Source organism: Talpa occidentalis, unplaced genomic scaffold, assembly GCF_014898055.3.
Source record: "Talpa occidentalis isolate TD23 unplaced genomic scaffold, MPIMG_talOcc4v2.1 talOcc4.8, whole genome shotgun sequence".
Classification (NCBI taxonomy): domain Eukaryota; kingdom Metazoa; phylum Chordata; class Mammalia; order Eulipotyphla; family Talpidae; genus Talpa; species Talpa occidentalis.
This window is the reverse complement of record NW_023605194.1, coordinates 68,754,800-68,771,928: the sequence shown is the minus strand read 5'-3', so window position 1 is coordinate 68,771,928 and position 17,129 is coordinate 68,754,800. Positions and strand designations below refer to the sequence as shown.

At 54.7% G+C, this 17,129-nt stretch overlaps 1 protein-coding gene across 3 annotated transcripts in view; it reads right to left on the bottom strand.

The window, feature by feature from the left end:
• The window catches only part of PTPN14 (protein tyrosine phosphatase non-receptor type 14), a 143,358-nt gene that overhangs the window by 24,948 nt on the left and 101,281 nt on the right, over positions 1-17,129 (bottom strand). For all 3 annotated transcript variants that reach the window (XM_037496802.2, XM_037496803.2, XM_037496804.2), the window contains 9 exons: positions 16,835-16,932; positions 14,313-14,380; positions 12,276-12,346; positions 11,439-11,526; positions 8,250-8,338; positions 7,125-7,212; positions 6,593-6,675; positions 3,992-4,049; positions 1,127-1,205 (listed from right to left, as the gene is read on the bottom strand). In XM_037496802.2, the coding sequence (XP_037352699.1) occupies positions 1,127-1,205; positions 3,992-4,049; positions 6,593-6,675; positions 7,125-7,212; positions 8,250-8,338; positions 11,439-11,526; positions 12,276-12,346; positions 14,313-14,380; positions 16,835-16,932 (722 nt within the window). The remainder of the gene's footprint in view (positions 1-1,126; positions 1,206-3,991; positions 4,050-6,592; positions 6,676-7,124; positions 7,213-8,249; positions 8,339-11,438; positions 11,527-12,275; positions 12,347-14,312; positions 14,381-16,834; positions 16,933-17,129) is intronic.

The window sequence follows — 17,129 nt, the reverse complement described above, 5'->3', positions numbered from 1 at the left end:
CATTCGTGAGGACACAGGCGATAGTGTGGCCATGAGGTCAGTCCACGTGCCCGCTCATCCCACCTGGCCGCCAATGGAGGGCAAGGCCAGCTCTGTAAGCCACTGCCTGAAACGCTCCTCGGGAACTGGTCTCACCACAGAGGTCAGTTCACAGAAAAATGAGTTACAGAGGTCCCCAAGAGATAAAAGGCAGGTTTCTCACATTTGGTGCTCTATTGGTGTCCTCTCCCTTACACACACAGGCACGTGTGAGCACACACACACGCCCCTGAGAAAGTCAACCTCCGGCCAGAACAGTTGCTGTGGCTAGTGCCATCTGTTCTCACACTGCCCGTCTGCACAGATGAAGCAGAGGGCAGCCGAGCTGCAAGCCTGGGCTGCCTGAGGGTGACTCCCCACCTCCGTGGGCATGTGCCATCCCCATGTGATTCAATGCGGTAGCCTTGGGGGTCCTGTTTTCATGCCGACACTGAGCTGGCATGGACTCAAGGACCAACTGTCCCCTCAGCTAACTGCTGTTGAGCTGTGGCTAGTGCCCCAAGGAGCTGTGGGCCGCATCCCAGCTCAGCGCCACCAATATCCTCTCCATAATCCCAGTTTCCCCATCTGCAAACTGGAAATAGCAACAGCCCCAGGAGGCTGGTTCCCAAGGGGCAAGAGAGGGGACACAGGAGCAGGAGCTGAGGGCAACTGGGAGAGGAGCTGCTTCTCCCGGAGGCTGCCACTGCCATTACTATCTGAATGGGTTGTCATACATCTTGCAGGGGAGCATTTAGGGAGGAGAGGGGAGTCAAGAGATTTCTTCTGCTCAGAGGGGAAAGACCTGCAGTGGGGGGATGGAGCAACTGGGGGGATGGAGCAATGGCTGGAGGGGGTGGAGGTTTCTGTGGGCTCCCCCAGCACCGGGGCCCTGCCTTCCCTGCCACCAGCTCCCCACACTCCTCCCTCACTGTCTGCCCCCAGCTCCCTCTCAAACCAAGTCAGGGAAGTGTTTCTCCCAGTTGGGGGAACTTGCTCTGCCTGGCAAGCAGCAAGCTGTGGTCAGGGTCATCCAGAGGTGGGGAGGGGAGGGGAAGGAGCCCTGACTTGTCCTGACCCTTGCCCCCCTCGGGGAAGTGCAACTCACCTTGCGAGGTGTGTGTTTCCGAGTAGTGCTCGCTGCACTGCACGTGCATGGGGGGCAGGATGTAGGGCTGCTGCCGGGGCTGGAATTGAACAGGGCGGAAAGGCTGGAGGTTGGCTGCTCACCACCGGCCCCCGTCACCACGTCCCAGGGACAGCGCTTGGCCCACCCAGAGGGGCACCCCTACTTCACCAGCATGGTTAAGATGGGATGGACAGAGGGACAAAGAGGCCAATTTCAGGGGAAACAGCATAAGCGGCCACAAGCAGTCACCACAGTCCTGTGCCCTCACACCCCACAAACCTCCTTTTTCGAAAAAGTAACTCAGAACTGGGCAGTTGAGGACAGTAACAGTGAGGGGGCTGCACTTGGCCTGTTTGGAATTGGCTCCTTGCTGCAGCTTGGACTTTAGGATAGATGAGTCTGCGGCCTGTCAGGGTCTCGTCAGCCACAGGGACAGCGGCCTGAAGCCACCGCAGGCTCAGGACACTGAGTGGTGCTCCAGGCCACCTGCAGGTGCGCCCACAGCAGAGCCGCTGTGTGGAGCATGCAAGACCCTATCCACCTCCCACGGAGACTCTGCTCCACCAGCCTCCCCAGGACAACACAGGGGCTCCACCTGGGCAGCCGCCTAGCACAGCCGAGCCCCAGCCACAGAGGCATCCACCCCATTCCCAGCGCTGCCCACCGAGCCACCTCCTCCCCATACCCCCACAGCCAATGCGGCCCCTCTTATACAGGGGGCTCTGCGTGACAGTCTACCTGATGCCAACAAATAAAAACATTTTAAGCCTATAAATCACCAAATGGGTTAATCGCTTATATGTGTCTTTGATTCTTTTAACATTAGGCTTATGGGTATTAATTTTAAGCTACTGTTTTAGGACAGACTCTGAGATCAAGGCAAAACCAAAAAACCCAAAGCCAGCAGGGGTCACACTTTCTCAGAACCCCTTAGGGAAAGCAAGCTGGTAAGTAATGTATCAACTATTTCTTCTGCTCCAATTAATACTTAAGCATCAAAAGGCAGATAAGGAAGGCAGTGAAGACCCATGATGCAAAAATTGAGGACCACCCAGGGAAAAGAAATGAAGGCTTGAGCGCAATGTAAGAAATAATTCAGGGCACCACAGAAAAGCACGAAATATTCCCCAACCTCCCTTCAGCTTGGCTTCTGCACTAGAACTAAAAATATTTTCCCTCTTCTTAGTAATACTGATTCAACTCAGTTTTTCCTGGACAGAAGAGCCAGGTTTGAGGCCTACCAAGAAGAAGGGGAGGGGCGCTACCAGGGAAAAGAAATTCATGGCAAGGCAGAGCTACTTCCTGGCTGCTCATGCTCTGATTTAAAAAAAAAAAAAAAAACAAGTCAATCTCTAGCTCTGCTTTAAAAAAACAACTCAGTAAGTAAGTGACCGTTTATAAACTGACTTATGTGCATTCTCCAAACACCATTTCAGGTTCTAGCATCTATTTCATTTTTGTCCATTTTTCAATAGATAATTCACTTTCTTTCCAGCCCTGCTAAGACAAAAAAAAAAAACAAAACCTAGATGCTGTGACACAGGCAGCCCTCGTTATCAGCAAGGAAGCCAAAGGGTATAACCTTGTTATCAAGTTTTCTCTTTCACACGCCAAGGAAGTCTTAGTAAAATGGTTTAAACCTAAGGGGCTGACAAAAAGGAGGCCTGGAATCTGCTTCCGGCAGACTGTGGCCGTCCAGACGCAAGAGGAAAGTCTGGGTCTTTTCGAGATAAAGAGGACGGGTTGGGGTCACAGAGCGCCTTACAGCATCGAGCCTCCGTGGGGCATGAAGAGAGAAATGAGAAATCATCTCACATTTAAGTCGTGTGCACGCTACAGCAGGGAAAGAGAAAATAACGTGACAAAGAAGAGCTGTCAAAGGCAGCGGAGCCCTGGGCGAAGCCACTGGCTTCCTCGGGAACAGCCCCAGAGATGCGTCCAACCCAGGCCCAAGAGCTGAATAGACGATTAATAAAATGCCCAGCCGGCCACAAGGGAGTTATTACAGCAGGACATCGTGGTCCAGTTCTAGAATTTTAACATGCATTTTCTAGGGGGAAAAAAAAAAAAACTCCTCAAAACTTCCTTTTAAAAGAAAATTGTCTTTTACATACTTTGTACATGAAGAAAATGTCAATTTTATTCTCCTATCAACTCCAAGAACTGTTCATCTAGAAAAACAAAAAGATCCCACCTAGAGTCAAAGGCTTTTGTATAAAAAAATTATAACCTAAGAACAGAGAATTTTATGGCTTAAGATGGCTTGAAAACTCCAAGGGAACCACCTCTTCTCAGTCAATTACACTGTCCTTATGCAGTCATGAGAACCAAACAGCCTGCAAAGGAACACACCGAGACGAGGCCCATGTTTCCCACAGAAGAGTTAAAAAAAAAGGGAACTGATTCAAATTTCCTTGGCCTCAGAAAATGTGCACTTAATCTTCCTATCCAATGTTCCACTGAGTCCACCAACCAGACCCTTCCATTTGTGCTCATTTAGAAAATATTTCCTGACCAGTTTATTACGCTCCATTCATGTCCGTGAACGTAAAAGCAACACAGGCATTAATAACCCAAGACAGGTCTACACAACCAGCGATCCCACAGCAGGCAGCAAGGTCAGGCACACACTACTGGCCATGGCAGGGCTACCGTCTCGGGTATGAGTCCTGTCCAGTGGAGATGTGCAAGGACCAGCTCCAGACACATGGGCATGCGTGGCACCTGCCTGGCAGATGATGCCCGCCTGCATCCCCCCAGGTCATGTTTGGTCCCAATGCCCCGTCACCCCGACCTCCCTTCCCTGCGGTTAGACAAACTTGATGAAGAAGATTTTATACAAACCAGTGAGGACCGGCTCCAGGTGGGCTGGCGTCTGATGGGGGGTGGAGAATTTGATTGTCTGCATGGAAAGTGAGAAAATGAGGATGGTCATTATCATGTTTCCATATCAAAAAGAGCAGATGGATAAGAGGAGAAGGTGGGAAAAACGCAGGTCAGCTGGCAAGCACCCCCCTTACTCATTTCTGGGTGGGGAGCTCAGGACATTCTGACTCCTGTTCTGATTCTCAGTTCATTTTCACAATGTTCAGAACACACGTCATATTTGCGGTAAGTGCTTCAGACTCACAGGAGAATGAGCTTAGAATGAGACTGGGAGGGAAGTAACATGGAAAAACATCACTCTTATTGCAGGGATTTTAAAAAGTGTCTCCTTTGTATCTTTTTGTTTATGTCAAACCTTTCATGACCAAAGCAGCCAAAAAATTTCATGTTTTTATTTTTATATTGGTAAATCTTATAATTATAGATTTCCTATTTTTGTATTTACATTTATAATATTTTAAGAGGCTATTTTAAGATATCAAGAGAATATAAAGGAACTTTGAACTAAGATGACAGATAACACCAATTTTGGATCAGGTCTTTTCCAGAATGAGAATGAACATACATTTTTTAAAATGCAGAAATGAAAATGAGAGGGAGCAAGACGGTCATACATTCTTGAGAACTGAAATCAAAAGTGCCTTTGAGCAATAGATGCTGAGAGTCAGAACTTTTCACAGGCCTCAACGAAATTATAAAAAAAGCAGAATCCAGACCCACAGAGCTTTTTGTCAAGCGAAAATTCCGCGGGAAGAGCTCTCCTCCTGCTGCCACTCAGGTTCCTGCCTCTGGTAACATAGCACCTTTTATGAAACCAGGGAGATGAGGGCGACCTGGGTTTTTTGACAACTGGCTGGACACAGTGTCACGGGGCCCGGGGTTGCTCTGGGAGCTCCATCCGCAGATGACAACCAGCAGCACGTCCAGAAACCTCAGTTTTGGCTGTTCAGAGTCAGGGGCGGCAGGGAGGTCTGTGGAGGGGGTGGCTGCTGAGAGGGTGCTAGCTCTGTGGAGCCCAGGGGCAGCTGGGCCTAGTGTAAGCCTGCGAGACAGTACCACACACCGGACCAACCATGCAGGCGGTATGCATGTGTATGCCCTATGCATATGCGTGGTGTGTGCTTATGTGTGGCTTGCAGTGTGTGCTTATGTGTGGCTTGCAGTGTGTGCTCATGTGTGGTGTGTACACATGTGCATGTGGCATGTGTGCTGTGTGCATGTATGGGTGGTATGTGCACGTGTGTGGCTGCATGTGTGTGTGCTGGTAGAAACATCCCCTGCTGGGTTAGCATGAAGAGGGGCATGTCCATACAGACAGGAAGGAAAGGCAGAAGTGCCTTAGTTTATGGTCTGATGTGATGTCTGTTGATGGTAGAAAAAAAGAGTACAAAAGAAATACAAATCCCCAGTAAATTTTAACCAAAGACAGTTGCTGTAAAATGGTCAAACAAGATGATTCTAGTGAAATTCACTCTTTAAAACAGTTTTCTTATTCCCCTCCCAGAAATCCAGTAGAGAATTCCAGTGACATCAAAGATATCCCCCTAGGTCAAGGAACAGCAGGAAGTGACTTTGAGGGAAACTATTCCAAAGACTGGTGTGAGTGCCTGTGCACATGTGTGCACATGAATGTATGTGTGTGTGTGTGTGCAGGTGAGTGTGTATGTCCGCAAGGCCAGCCACTCCACTTGCCAGTCCCCGCCCAGGTGCTGTTCGCTTACATGACGCCACTGCAACCTAACCCCACCACGGCAGGCTCAGCAGGGAGCAAGGCAGGGGCTGGTCTGAAAAGTTCACCCATTGCTTGGAGACAAAGCCTGGGATGGCGCTGAGGCACTGTTGTCTGACTGGTGGGCAGGGCCGCCAACCTCCCACTCAGATGTGCCCACAGGGTGGCAGGATGCAGCTCGACCCCTGCATTACCTCCCCGGAGTTCTCTGAAACAAAACTGAGTTCCTTGGGCACCCCAACTGCCACGTGCTCTGCTGAGGGGCGTGGAAGGCGACTGAGCTGGAGGCCACGACGGTAGGCACCACGGCAGGCTCCAGCCAAGGCCAGGGCACGGTCAAGCTCCTTCCTCAGCCCTGCATCACCTTGATCTACAGTTAAATTAAGCACACAGCTGGATTCGTGCCCTCTCTTAGCGCCTAGCCTCTCCTGGACCGCGGTGGCCTGACCCCAGAGGACACACGGGGGCCACAGCTGTGCCGGCAGAGGATGCAGCTACTCCCTCACTGCAAGCCAGCTCAACACTCTGCCCCAACTCCAGTGCACCCCACATCTGACACCGAGGGGTCCCTGACAGACTGTGCAGAACTTGGGGCGCCTGCAAACTCAGCAGGGGCAGGAAGGCATGAAGCAGGGCCCCTACCAGTCCAGGCAGTCGGGGCCCCAGCCCACAGGCAACACTGCCCACTCCGGGCTCACGGCCTCACCGGCTTCGGCAGCCCCCAGTCCTCCCTCCATGGCCTCGGGGTGAAGAGAGCAGCAGGAGTGAGGGGTGCTGGCCACAGGGCCGCACAGGAGTCACCAGGCCCGCCATAGAAGGAGTTTACTCACTCAGTGCAGATCTTGTTTTGTTTATAAAACTTGTGCCGTGTGGCAAACAACCGCGAAATATACTTGGCATTTTCGATATCATCCTAGGACAAGAGGAGATGGGGACAAATGAGCACCTGCGGGATCAGGGAGGTACTTCTCTAGATGCGCCCCCCCCACCCCTTCATGCCGCATGTGTGACACACCGAGGGCATGAAAGGTGCTGAAATTCGCAGCCCTTGGCAGGGCCACCCTGATGCCCTGGCACCTCGCCCCACGCCAGCTGCAGGCATGAGGTGAGGGTCGAGGCAGAGCAGCCCTGGCGCTGAGCCCCAGCATGGAGGTCAGACTCGGTTCACCCCACGGCAGGTGAGAGTAGGCGTAGCTCCCCTGCGGGTGCCCAGGTACTGGGGGCCAGGACCTGGCAGGGGCGGGGAGGGGCCCACACAGGTGAAGAACCTCAGCGTGGCCCCAGAGTCTCCCTGCTGTAGTCAGGAGGGTGCTGGGCCAGAGGGGCAGGCCCCAGGCCAGGGCAGGGCAGGGCGGCACTCACCGTATGGAAGAGGGCCGTCTCCTCTTTGCCCGCAAGCTCGGCAAGGATGGTGGACCTGCTGTGGCTGATGTGGCCCACGTCGCCCCACCTGCACACATGGAGCCTGAGCTGCAGGAGCAGTCTCCGCACCACCAGACACTTGCCCCTTACGTGGGGCCGCAAAGAATGGGAGCCGTCTCCCAAGGCATGGGAGCAAGGGGCACCATGGCCCTGACGCCCGAGAGCCCTCATGCCACAGACCCTACATGCTGTCCACCCAGCGTCCTCTCTGGCCGACTGTGAGGGGCTCTGCATGCAGCGACCCTCGCCCCCCCATTTCCCAACTGGAAGGGCACTTCCTGCAAGCCTCACTGTCTCACAGGGAGGAGGAATGTATTTAGAGGTGCGTGTCCAGGAATCGAGGCCTAAGAATCCATAGGTCTGTGCTGAAATACAGACTAGACTGACGAGCCCTAGAGCAGGTCCCACCAGTGTTTACTCGTGCACACACGTGTGCACATGCACACACACGTGTGCTTTTTCAGGAAACTGCATCAAAAGTGACAGAGGCAGAGGACCTCCTCAGTGGCACAGCAGTTGAGCGCTGGGCTGTGAAGCTGCCCGCAGCCTCTGCAGCACCAGTTTGATCCCCGGCCACCAGGTGAGGGTCCCACATGGCGCGCAGACCTCTCCTGCTGCCCGCTGCTCCCCTCAGCAGTGTATTTCGTCAGTCTGCCTGCTCTGCTCTCCGCTCTGACTTTGGTGAATTCTCTTACACTCCCGCACTTCTGACTGTACCCAGTGCTTGTATAAATAAATAAATAAATCATTTAAAAAAAAAAAAGTGACAGAGGCAGAAATAACCAGCAGCCAGGAGGGCCGGCCACACCTTCCCATCCACCTGGACCCGACTTCCACCACCCCTCCAGACTCCCACCATCCCTTCATCCAGTCTGGAACTCAGCCCTTCCTGCTGGGCGGACACCAGGGGCAGTAGGGGCGCCCTCAGGCCTCAGCACAGGCCCTGCCCCCAGGGGAGACCCACCCAGACTCTGCCAGGGAGGCCCAGGCTCTGCCAGCTCCCCAGTCTTACACCCATGAGGGACTCCCGAGCCCCCCAAGGAGAAGGGGGTGCAGCAGGCCTACCTGTACATCACAGCCTGTCTCCCAACCCGGTTCCTCACGAAAATCCCCATGAAGAAGATGCCCAGGTGGACACTGTTACCGTGATTGTCCTTCAAAAGGAAACAGGAAGGCCGAGTTAAGAGGCCAGCGAGTTCCCCGCGCCCCGAGGGTCACATCCCTGCCAAGCCACAGTGGGGTGGGGGTCTCCCACAGGAGGCAGCCTGGCAGCAGGCCTGGGACCCAGCACCCGCCTGGCAGGCTACGTGTTCCTTAGCTGCCACGGCTCTTTGAGAAAACTATAGGATTTCTCTCGGGTTTGGGGTGGTCACGAACATCTACTAACACCTGATTTTCACCTCTGCTGGCATCTTTAGGCTCACCCGTGAGCTATGTCTGTGGACAGGTGCCACATGCAGAGAGGTGCCGCGGCTGGGACCCCAGTCAGTCTTCAGGGCTGGTGGGAAAGCAGGAAGGGGCAGGCATGGCCACCTCCCCCTGTGGGCAGCGAGGCCACTGCTCAAAGCCCAGGGTTTGGGGTACCCTGGGCGCTGGCCCTCAGTCCAGGAGAGGGGCCTCCTGGCACCTGCTTTTGAAAGCTCCCTATTACCTAGCTACTGCACACCCTGGAGGCCCCTCTGATTTTATCCCTGTGTTCTGTGTCTGAGGCCCAGAAGATGGGGCAGCGCTTTAGCAGGGCCCTGGCCACTGGCTCTCACTGTGTTGGCCTCTGCCCCTAGCAGACACTGTGCGGGGTGATGCTCAGTCCCCCGTCACCCCTGGTGGTGCTGAATGCCACAGGAAGCTCTGTGAGGGATGTGTGGGCCACAGATGCCACTGCCAGGCCCTCAAGGACCCCTGGCTCGGCCCCCAGGCGTCTGATCCTCAGTGTGGCCCTGTCCAGCCCACAGCTTCCGCCTTCCAGCCACCAGCGCGAGCAGGTGGGACAGGCTCGGCACCCAGAGTGCCTGCCTGGGGGAGATGCCAGGGGTGCAGAGCGTGCAGAGTGGCCTCCAAGGACAGCTCAGAGTAGGGGACCCCAGCAGAGCAGTTGAGCGCCCTGCTCTGTGACCCTAACCCGCCCCCATGCTCACATTCCAGCAGGGACAGAAAAGGGGCAAGACAAGCCTGAGGCAAAGCAGCACCAGGAATGGGGGAGGAGAGGGGAGGAGAGGAGAGGAGACACCCTATGTCCCCCATGACTGTAAGAGGCTGAGAAGCTAAGTCTACCATAGAAACTAGGTGGGAAGAGCGCGCAGAGGAGGTGGAGGCGGGAGAAGAAAGAAAACTCTGTAGAAAGACTTCCTGTCAGGTCTGGGAGGACCCCGCCTGAGACTGAGGCCTGGGGATGGCTCTGGCCGAGGATGAAGGGCTTCACAAACCACTCTGTAAAGGACTGGGGCTCAGAGTCTGCTGGAACATTCCACCCTCTGCGCCTGTGCTCTGGTGACACAGCAGTGATGGAGGCAGCAGCCACCTGCGTGTGGAGGAGCAGAGGCTGTGGGCCTTGAAAAGCCGAAGGACCCTCTCATGGAAAACCCACACTGCATGGAAACGCTCTTCCCCATGCTGCATGGAGGGCAGTGAGGCCCTGGACTGGGCCTCCCTAGCAGGCCATCCCTTTCTGGCTCTGCTCACCTGTCCCAGAGCTGATCACACCCACCCCCCAAAACGGCTGCCCCACCAGCCCTCATCTCACCATGAATTCTCAATCTGCAGGTTCTCCGTCATGAATAGATTTGTGGGGCAAGAGAACACACCATCCCACGCAGATCCACCCACCAGCAGTGACTGCCCACTCAGGGAAGGCCCAGGGCCCTGTAGTCCTTTCCCCATTGCAGAACCTACCAGAAAGAGCATCAGAACCTCCCTGGTGGCACAAGGGGTTAAAGTCTCAGTGCTATCAAGCTATCGCCAGCCACTGCAGCCTGAGTTCGAGTCCCGGCCAGGGAGCTGACCCACATGGTGCAGTAGACCTCTCCTATCTCCCTACTGCCCCCTCAGCAGTGGATTGCAGTGGATCCGCCTGCTCTGCTCCCCACTTTGTCTCTGGTGGATTCTCTCACATCCCGCCACCTCTGGCCTGCACCCCAGTTCTTGTATGTATAACTAAATAAATCTTAAAAAGAAAAAAAAGAGCATCAGAACCACACCATGGATTTTACCACAATTCATCTGCCCTATTTCCGCAGTTTAGTTACTGAAAACACAGGCAAATGGCGACCAAGCCCCTGACTCCAAGGACCAAAAGCAAGTTTTCTAGAAGTGCAGAAAAGTTTATGCAGATTTTTCAATGACCCCAAACATCATGACTATATATGGGCTGCCGAGGCAGAAGTGGGATGCAGATGGCTTCATGAGGCATTATTGCAGGAAAAATGGATTACAGCCCTATGAAGGGCGGCCATTAGAGAAACAAAAGAAAATTAAACAAACCGAAAAAAGAGCCATTTAGCCCTTTCCGCAAGCTGCGGCCACCCTGCCCAGTCCCCTTGATACACACGGGCGGTTCTCATTATGGCAAATTGCAAACGTGTAAAGAGGGGGAACAGAACACTTAGAAGCAGCCAGCAGAGCCAGTTTGGAGTGAAATGTTTGTGCTGAAATTGCAGGCATCTCCCAAATTGCTGGAATATGCCAGTTGCTTTAGGTTTCTGATGAAACTCCGTCTTTTGTGTAGCTGGTCAGCAGAGAAAAGAAACAGACCTGGGTGATGGGATCAGCGGTGGAGGGTGACCCCTCCACCCCCCTACTTCAGGAAGGGGGTTCATTGTAAAAGGCGAGATGGGTGGTAAGAGTGTCCCAACTTCCAGAGAACACCCAAGGGGCTGGAAACCCAACAGAGCAGGAGAAAGAAGCTGTGGTGACCCCGCACACAAGTCATCAGCCCCATCACAGCTCAAGGGAGGGCACAAGAGAGCAAGCCTGGGGGGACCTGCAAGGAGGGGCCTTCTAAAGGAACCAGGACCTTCGCCCTGTCCCAGGGAGACCGGCGGTGCCCACCACAGGGCCAGGTAGCCTTGGTGCTCACTCTCAGGCTGTCTTAGAAAGGAGCAAGACTGCTCCTGCCATCCAGGCTGACACCCCAGTGCTTGGTGTTAAGAAAAAGTGTTCACTTGACCCAAAGTGAGGAGGACTCGCCCACCAAGGCCACACGCCATGAGGCCACTCTCCCCAACGGTGGTGCCGCCTACAGCGGGCGCAGCATGCTACCTTCACGGGGAAGATCTCCTGTCCAAATCCATCCAAACGCTCCACCTCGTTGATGTACATGAGCTCGGCCTCAGCTGGCAGGATCCCGCTGAAATCAGAAGGGACATGGGAAGGAAGGTCAGGGCACTGTGGGGCAGGGTTGACCCTCCTGACAGCAGCTCTGGGGGGCCTGGCCCCATCCCCAGGAGCCACGGGACATCAAGGGCATTGCCCAGGCTCTGGCTGTGCCCCACAAGATGTCCCACCAGACGGTCAAGTATCTAGTGACGAGCCGCAGCACCATAAACACTGAGTGATTATTCCACACAGGCCTGTGGACAATGCTGGTGGCTTTCTCCCTGGGAAATATCTCCACTGTTAATAAGAGGGGGAGAAAATGAAAATGAGAGTTTGAGCATCAAGTGGACAAGCTGGGAGCGCCGGGACCCTGAGGGCAGAGGGACATGGCTGCTGTGGGGTAGGGCCAAGCAGTCCCACACAGGCTCAGCCCCACACAGGTTCAGGGCTTGGTGAGGTTCCTTCTGGGTTTTCAGGATCAGTGCAGCTCGGGGCCAGCCAAGCTTGGGGACAGAGTTCAGGATTCTCATGTCTGGTAGGAGAAAAGGAAGGAGAGAGGGGGAGCAAGGGAAATTGAGGGAAGGAGGAAGGAGGGGGTGGAAGGAAATGGAAGGGAAAGGGAGGGAGGGAGGAAGGGAGAGGAGGTGAGAAGAGGGAAAGGAGGAAGGAGGGGCGAGGGGGGAGGGAGCAAACCTCTCAGAGCAGCTGAACCAGATGCTGGAAGGAGGAGTGGAGTGGAGCTGGGTGGGGGGAGGCCTGACCTGCTCCTTCCCCCCTTACCTGTGGACTTTGTGCTCCTGGGCCACCTTCTGGGTCAGCTCCTCCAGAACAGCCTCCTCCAGGGCCAAGTCCTAGCCAAGAGACAGCAGGTTAGGCCAGCGGCTATTGGCTTGGGATCCCTGGACGCTCTGCTCTCTGGGGTGTTCCCTGGTAACCCACTTCCTCAGTGCCCCCTTGGCTCCTACAGAATCAAGGCTGCCTTTGGGGGCCAAAGACTGGCTTTACTTTCACAGAGGGTCTCGGCCCCATGAGCTCCGCAGGCCTGGGAACAGCCTGCCTGTGCCCTCGTGCCTGCCTCTCAGGCTGAGGCCCTTTAAAGAAGCTTTGTCAGCCTTTACATGATTCTAACAATCAGGGTGTCAGGACACCCTCTTCCCTCAGTCAGGGGAAGGGCAGGGTCGCAGTGACACCAGCACACTGGCTCTCCCAATCCCAGGTACAGCAACCCTGGGCTCCCAGCAGGCTCAGCCCAGCCGTGGGTGAGTGCGTGGCACTGGGACTCCGAGGAGGAGCCCTCTGTTAAGTGAGACATGCTCTCTGGGAATGGAGGTGCACTGACAGGCAGATTAACAAGGCGCAGGAAGGGGCAGTCCCACGGATCCTACGGCTGTACTCATGGAGCCAAGACATGCAAGGTAGGGGAGGGGCCATATCGCTTACAATTAGCTGACCATTCACCTGCTTGGTTCCACCCATGCGGTGAGGATGGTGTTGGCAGCCTTACTACCCCACACTCCCAGACACACTGGTCCCCAGACCGACACATCTCCACGGCCAAGTCTTGCACATCTGACTTCCAGAGGACCCTTGCTTTGCCTGAGGGTCACTACCGCCTCCGCTCAACCCAAGTCCTCGCTCCTGCCTCGACACTGGGAAGGGCTCCTGTCTGCTCCCCCCACCAACACCCTGGGCTGGAAACCAGCAACTGAAGAGTGGAAGCTGCCCCACCCCGGGAGGAGCCCCAAGGGTCTGGCCCTCAGAGGTTTGGCCTCGTTGGCCTTTACTCACCCCTGATGCCCAAAGGAACAGCCAGACCGGCCGCTGACCAGCAGCCACCGCACAGGTCCTGCAACTCCCACTCTGTCCACACCTCCACCGCCGACCCCCTCCCCTCCGCCTGCAACAGTCCTGGCTGTCCTGAGGCCACCAGTCCCACTCCATGAGTCCAGACCCCAAGTACACGGCCCCCACGTGCCAGCCAGTCACTCTGCTATACGTGGCTCTGCCTTCTTCCTGAGGACGAGTCCTGCTGCCTGGAAAGCCGCCCACAGAAGGCTGGTTTCCCAGATCAGAGCTCTGGGCAGACGGCTGGCCCAGAGAGTGGTCATGACTCCAGCACCAGGGCCAGAGCTCGTCCAGAAGGCAGCCCTTCAGATGCCGGACACGTCCTCCCCGAGACTTTTCTCCCTCACCCTGAAGCTGCCCAAACATACACAAAAATTCCCCGGAGAGTAAAACCTCATTTCCTCCCTAACCCAACCGGGAGTGGGAAGCTCCTTCCCAGCCTCGTTCAACAAGTCCCCGTGAGCACAATCTCGCCCCAGACGGCAGAGGACCAGGACAGGCCTCACCTGAGGGCAACCGAGCTGACCTCCCAGGCTCAACAGAAAAAGAAAGAAGGAACGATTTCAGATGCTGAGAGCCAGAAGCCACACATGGAAGGAGTGTTGGCCAGAAGCAATCACTTAGGTGGTGACCTGCCCAGCGAGGGGGCCAAGACCTAGATGAGAAGGAGCAGCCACGAGAGGCCCAGGGATGCCTCTAGGCATAGGAAGTCGAGCACAAGGCTCTGGAAGGGGCACAGGCGAGTGTTTGGAGTGAGAGATCCAGGCGTGGGGGCGAGGAAAGAGGGGAGCTGGAGTGTCTTCCAGAAGTACCGACAACATACAGCAATACAATCCATGTCTTATAAAGGCATGGACAGTCAGCTCCTTGGGATAAATATGCTATGTCCAACAACGCTCTGGGATTTTCAAGAAAAGAATTAAACACCAAACAAGGTCAAGAATTAATTAAAACAAAGGAAATTACACTTACCATAGGAAACAGCACATATTCTCTGAGGAAGTCTTGAGAATCAAACTGATTATAGTCTCCAAAGTCAGCTGGAAAGGAGAGAAGCGCAGTATTTATTACATGACATTAAAAATAGAAGAGAGCAGGGGACTTTCGCCACATCTGCCCTTCCTGCCTCACAGTATCCAGCTGTCGTCACGTGGACACAGCGTCGAGGCGTTAGCTGTTGTCACCCTTTTACTCAGCAATTCTGTAAATATTTGTGTGAGTACTGACTTGCAATTTTCTAGTAAGAATGGGGAAACTTGACAGGAATTCCTAATGGCAATTTTAAAAATTCAAAACAAACCCACACTTATCTGTTGGTGAAATCGGCATCCACACATCTCTGAAGGTGCTGCTGGGAACCTTCTAGCTCAAGGTTCACAGAGCGCTGAGGAGCCGAACCCATCTGCATCTCTGCACATGTCTGTGGCTGGGACTCCCCCTGCAAACCACCCTGGTGAGTGACCCTGTGGCTCTGCACCCTGTGACCCCTGGCGAGTGACCCTGTGATTCTGCACCCTCTGACACCTTCACATGTCGCAGGCACCAGAAATCCTCTTCCCTGCCTCTTCCATCCAAGGTGGTATGACTGGACATGAGAGAGGGCCTGTGCCCACCACCTAACATCCATCCACCGACCTCCGCCTTCACCCTACCCCGCTCTCGAAAACAAGAAACCCAAGCCAACTTGCAGCTTTAATGTCATGTCAAAGACGTGGCATTGGGCAGAACAGAACCCAGGTATCTTTACGGTGAAGGAGTTGCAGACGGTGAGGCAGCTGGTGGGAGGACGCTGCTGAGAAGGCAAAGGTTGCTGCAAGCTCAGCTCAGAACTGTTGGGGGCTGGGGGAAGGGGGTAACAAAGATGGATCCCCACCTGTTCTCATCATTAGCCCTCATACCGGCCGCATCTCTGTTGATGCGACTTTCTAACAGCCCAGTAGGGTTTCTGGGGACAACTATCTCATGAAATATCACAGCTAGAGGAGGTTTCATGAGACTGAACTGCTAGCTTTGAAGATCCAAGGGAGAGAAACGGTGCATTCACACCTTCTATTCAGCCGCGGCCCTGCACAGCCAGGGAGCCTGCTCCGAGCCTCAGATGGAAGGCTGGGAGGGGAGAAAGACAGTAAAGGGAACAGAAAAGAACACTTTTCTGGAGAAGGGCCTAATCTGAAGATGGAGAACAGCTGGATGTCTCTCTCCCAATTGAGTGTCTTCGCCGCTGTTCTGGGGCCTCCCCTGGGATGGTGGCCAGGCACCCCATCCTCCTGTGTCACCGCCCCTCCTTGCAATCTGCAGGTGGGCAGATGTGAGTCATGCATTTCAAGAGCTCCCACCTGCCAGGTAACCACAGAAGCAATTTCCCAGGGGTCGTCGGTCCAAGAAAAACCGTTCCACTGTTAATTTCGGGAAAGGAGGGAGGTCAAGGGATGCTGCCTTTTTGACATTTCAGGACCCAAATGCCCAACTTCGGTTCAGAGTTTGGGAGGAGGCTCAGCTAACAGCTCCTCAAGCCGCAGCCCACACACAAGCACAGGGCGCTGATGTCTGCAATCAGCCGAATTATAGAAAAGAATGACCAAAGAGGAACGCTTCTCTTTAGAAATCATCACCTCATCCTGGTTCTCAGCATAAATACAGACACCTGCCCGCATCCAATGACGTGCAAATGAGGTTAAGAAAAAAAAATTTGACAATACTACCCATAAACACACGTGAAGACACATTTAACGACACAGAGGAAGAGTCAAAAACAGCTGATAAACCCACTGCAGCAACCTGAAGGATGACCCCACCCAGGAGGCCTCTGTTGCTTCACGTTACAAGAATGGGCTTAAGCACCTCCCCTCGCTTATAGGGAGGAGGATCACCACCACAGTGCTCCCAGCTTCACACTGGGGGCCGCCAGCCACACACAGCCACATTGGGCCCCGGGCTTCTGCAGAGACCATGGCCCAGGCCTGAGCACCACATGGTGGTTGCTGGAGGCCAGAGAAAAGCTGCTGTTTTGTCAAACAGAAGTGAAACCAGACAAGCATGGTCCGGCAGCAACCAGCTTGAGAAAACCACCAACCTGCCATCAAAGCCGCCAGCTCTGGGCCTCCCCTGGTGGCACAGTGGTTGAGCGCTGGGCTGCGAAGCTGCCCACAGCCTCTGCAGCGCCAGTTCGATCCCCAACCACCGGTGAGGGTCCCACATGGCGCACAGACTTCTCCTGCCCACCCGCTGCTCCCCTCAGCAGTGTATTTCATCAGTCTGCCTGTTCTGCTCCCCGCTCTGGCTCTGGTTAATTCTCCCACCCTCCTGCGCGTCTGACTGTATGCAGGGCTTGTATAAATAAATAAATAAATCTTAAAAAAAAAAAAAAAAAAAAGGGCCACCAGCTCTGTGCTTTCAGCATGAGCTCTGGGGAAGTGAAGAAGGGGTGACCAGTGAAGCCAAAGAGTGAGGCCGCCGTGGCCCCCCAGCCCAGTCCTGGCCAGAGCCTGTCTTACCTTGCACGGCCAGGCCAGCCAGCCGAACCGCCTGCTCCAGCGAGCACCTCAGCCGGCCCTCCAGCACGTCCTTCTTGACTTGCAGGTAATACTGATACCTGTTATGGGAAGAGGGCGACAGGTGAACGTTACCAGCATGTGTTCAGAGAAGTGCCCGCGCCAGCGAGGTCTGCAGACATGCAGCTGTGGACACAAGTGGGCGAGGCAGGCAATGGCCACTGAGGTCAGCAGGGTGACAAGCCACAGGCGACCCTGCCATGTGGGCCTCTGTTTGATGTGGGAGGTACCACGTCCT